The following is a 3,789-nucleotide window of genomic DNA, read 5'->3' as shown; positions in this document are numbered from 1 at the left end:
TTCATCCTCATGCCCCCTTTTCTCTATTTTTAGGTACTCTATCTCAGAATGCATACATCCCTATTGGTCCTGATACTGGGTTGATGTACCAGTTTCTTAATAGGTATGAGGATTTGTGCATCAACTTCATTATCCATAGTACCACCTGCATTGTTAGTCTCAAAATTAGGGAAACCCTCCTCCTTCAATTCCTCTTCGTTGGGGTTATCAAAATTATACAATTCGTTTCTCTCTACGCCTATTATGGTTTTATTCTGGCTAGGGAGGTAAAACACGGGCTTTCCATGCAATATTAATCCGTAAAATTCACCATCGCGATAAACTATCCCCATATTCATTAGGTATTCCATATCCTAACGGGAATGACCCACGATGGGGAGCTCAATCTCTTCGCAAAAAGAGACGCCAATGTGCTCAGTAATAAGGGTAACTATTCCCCCAATCATTATATCCCTAGGGGGAGAATAAGCAATGTGACTGAGTTGTTTAGCAAGAACAACAATAACATTAACAGAATAACCATTTACCAGTGCGTGGAGGAGATATAGCTCTCTAAGGGTAGTAGACCTTGTCTTATCTCCTCTGGCAAACATGGTGTGATCAAGGACTTTATGGATATACCTAAAAACTAGGTTTTGAATGCGAGAGGCCTTAGTTACAATAACAATTTTCCCCAAATTCATTTGTACTAAAAGATTTGGGGATATCGCCCTTCCCACCAGTAGGTAAGCGCAGAATGTCCCCCAAGGTCTCTACCGGGATCTCGAAATCAAAAGTATGCATTTGAAAACTCAGGGTACCCATTGTTCTTAATTTGGTCCCTTCAACCGCAATCTCGTCTGACACCTTAAACAAATTAACCTCTAGAGTGCACAAGAAATCTAGGGTAAGATTGGCATAGCCTGGAAAATCACATTATACTAGATAGTGTAGCCCTAAGATTTTTAACAGAAAATCTACATCAATTCTTAGATGTAGGATATCAAGAGTCTCGTCATCGATGTACCAGGTTGGTATTATTCGCTTCTGAGAAAGATACTCATACATTTTACCATGTTCCTCTTTTGTGAAGATGAAACCATGAGGATTAACATTTCATCTTCTTCTCTTGGCTCTCTCGGTCTCTAGTTGATTTCCCTTGTCAACTTTCTTTGGTGCCATTGTTGAATTTTTTAGAAATACCAAAGTGATTGGATGTGGTATTTGGTTTAAGTATGTGGTTAATAGGGATGATTTGATGAAGGTTTTGTGAAGTGGGTTTGAGTTTTGGTTGGAAAAAAGGGTAAAAGTTTGAAGCTTTACGGTTGATGGTTATAGAGTTTTAGGGATTTTAGGTGAGAGAGTTGAAAGGTTGGAGATGAATAGAGATAATGATTATGGTAAGTGAGTGGTGAATTTTCAAAAATGTTGATTAGTGGGACGTGTGGGGTGGTGTTGAGGTATGAGATTGGTCAAAATTTTGAGTGGTGGGGCCTATGGGGAAGAAAATAAAAATTTTGGGAATTTTTTTTGGCGGACACGTCCCGTGTTTAGGGACACAGCCAACCAGTGCCAGTCTCAGTTTTTTGTATGAGGTGTGTTATCGTGGGGGGGGGGGGGTGGAGGGGCATGTTGGATCAACACAAGTTGTGTCAGCTGACACGGCTAACCCGTGTTGGCCACACTTTTTACTATGGAGGCCCATTTTTCTTTATTTTTCACCCTCTTTTTGTTTTATTTGGTTATCACTTTGATTTTTCTCGCAAATTTCTCCTTTTAAGGTTGTTTTTCATGACTTTCTCCTTTATTAAATCCTACAAAACAATAAAAAACACAAACACAAGTTAAATTGTAAAAACGTGGGTTGGCTCCCATGGAGCGCTTTATTTAACGTCGTTTAAGCTCGACAGTCTCAGGGATGTTCATTTATCTTATTTGGGATCCATTCTCACATTCTAACCACTTTTTGTACTTACTGCTCCCTTTATTCTTTCTTTTGTGGGGAGGTAAGTACTTCTCAGACACCTTCTTATTCACTTCATCCTCTTGCTCCTATTTAATCCTCCTATCTTTTCCAGACTTATTATCCTTCTCTCTAGTTATTATTTTCTCCTAACTCGGGTGGTTTTTGTTCAACACTAGGTTTTTCCACCTCAACCAAATAGCATGAGACCTTTGTGTAGGGGTCCTCCATCATAGTGGTCATTATTAAATCTATCCTCTCATCTCCCACTTCCATACTTAACGTGCCTCTTTTAACATCAATGATAGTGTCAGCAATGCACAAGAATGGCATACCTACAACTATAGGTACATGATGCTCCTCCTTAATATCCATGATGGTAAAATCAATGGGGATATAGAGATGCCCCACTTTGATAGGAACATCCTTTAATATCCCTATCAGAAAATTGACTGGCCTATCTGTCATTTGTAGAGTCACACTAGTTGGTTTTATTTTTCCTTTACCCAGTTTCCTACATATAGATATGTGCATTAAGTTTACGCTAGCCCCCAAATCACAAAGAGCTTTATCAATACACATTTTTCCCAATTTGCACGGCATGGAAAAACTTCCAGGGTCTTTTAATTTTGGTTGCATACTTTGGATAACTGCACTGGTGGTGGTTGTCATAGCTATCATCTCATGTTCCTCTAATCTCCTCTTTTTGAAGTGGATTTCGTTGAGGAACTTTACATAATTCGACACCTGGGACAAAAATTCAATGAGAGGGACGTTCATGTAGAGTTTCTTAATCATGTATATAAACTATGTGAACTGAGCCTATATTTTGGCTTTCAAAATCCTTTGAGGAAAAGGTACCTTAGGTTTGTAGGGAGGAGAAGCAACATATGATTCTCTTCTCAACCTCTTCTACCACCTCCTTTTCAGGCGGTGTCAGAACATCCTCTCTAATCTCTTCTTACTTTTCACTAACACTCTCTTATTCTTTTATTCTTTTCTTGACTGGACTTTTAGAAATCTCTACCTAAACCCCGCTGCTCTTAGGAATTTCCACATGTTTACCACTTCTTGTGACAACAACATTTACGTGTCCCCTAGAATTTTTCTCGGTTGCCTAAAAAAGGATCTTTGAGGGACTGACGTTGAAGCCTGATGTTGTGATATTTGAGAGATTTGTGTCTCAAGCATTTTGGTATGGGTGGACATAAACTCATTTTTTTACAGTTTCCTAAACACCTCATTGGTGTGGAGGTTTTGGTTTCAAAAATAGACATTTTGTCGAGTTTGTGTTGTCACGAAACACTCCATCATGGTTTCTAGGTTTGACTTCCTAGGAGTTGCACCTTATGGGAACCCAGACGACCCCACATAATTTTGAGTATGTTTATTCCGGTAAGAGAAGTTGTGATGGTATCGCCACCCCGAGTTATAGGTATTTGAGTAAGGGTTACCTCTTTGATTATTCATGTAATTAACAGTGTATTGGTTGGTTCATCCCACTAAAATCATTTGACAATCCTCAGTGGAATGTCTATTCACCCTGCACACCTGACAAAAGGGTCATGTAGGAGCGGTGGGAGTTACAATAACTACCGATGCAGACGTTGATGAGGCTACGACCAGATTTTCAAATATTTGATATAACACGTCTCGAGTGGCTTGGTATCAACTACTTCAGCCATTTGTTGCAAAGCTAAGAGTCAGCGTCTTTCATGAACAAAACGCTTGATCTCTTTAACCAGCTTAACCAAGTTTCTGGTTGAACAGGTCCTTCGCATACACAATAGAACAAATAAAACAGAAAAACAAGAGTGCTTTAGTCTAAATGACGTTGGAAAAAAAAT

General features: G+C 39.2%; 1 protein-coding gene across 1 annotated transcript; it reads right to left on the bottom strand.

Annotated features, from left to right (window-relative positions):
• Positions 1-2,074: 2,074 nt before the first annotated feature.
• On the bottom strand, positions 2,075-2,740 carry LOC127112539 (uncharacterized). Its single transcript, XM_051046363.1, has one exon. The coding sequence runs from the start codon at positions 2,738-2,740 to the stop codon at positions 2,075-2,077; it is 666 nt and encodes a 221-aa protein (XP_050902320.1).
• Between the last annotated feature and the right edge of the window lie 1,049 nt (positions 2,741-3,789).

Source organism: Lathyrus oleraceus, chromosome 1, assembly GCF_024323335.1.
Source record: "Lathyrus oleraceus cultivar Zhongwan6 chromosome 1, CAAS_Psat_ZW6_1.0, whole genome shotgun sequence".
Lineage (NCBI taxonomy): Eukaryota > Viridiplantae > Streptophyta > Magnoliopsida > Fabales > Fabaceae > Lathyrus > Lathyrus oleraceus.
This window is presented reverse-complemented; position numbering and strand designations above follow the sequence as displayed.

What these genes read in the sequence shown, in the direction of transcription:
- LOC127112539 (XM_051046363.1), bottom strand. Translation starts at nt 2,740, where the DNA reads ATGATTAAGAAACTCTACATGAACGTCCCTCTCATTGAATTTTTGTCC.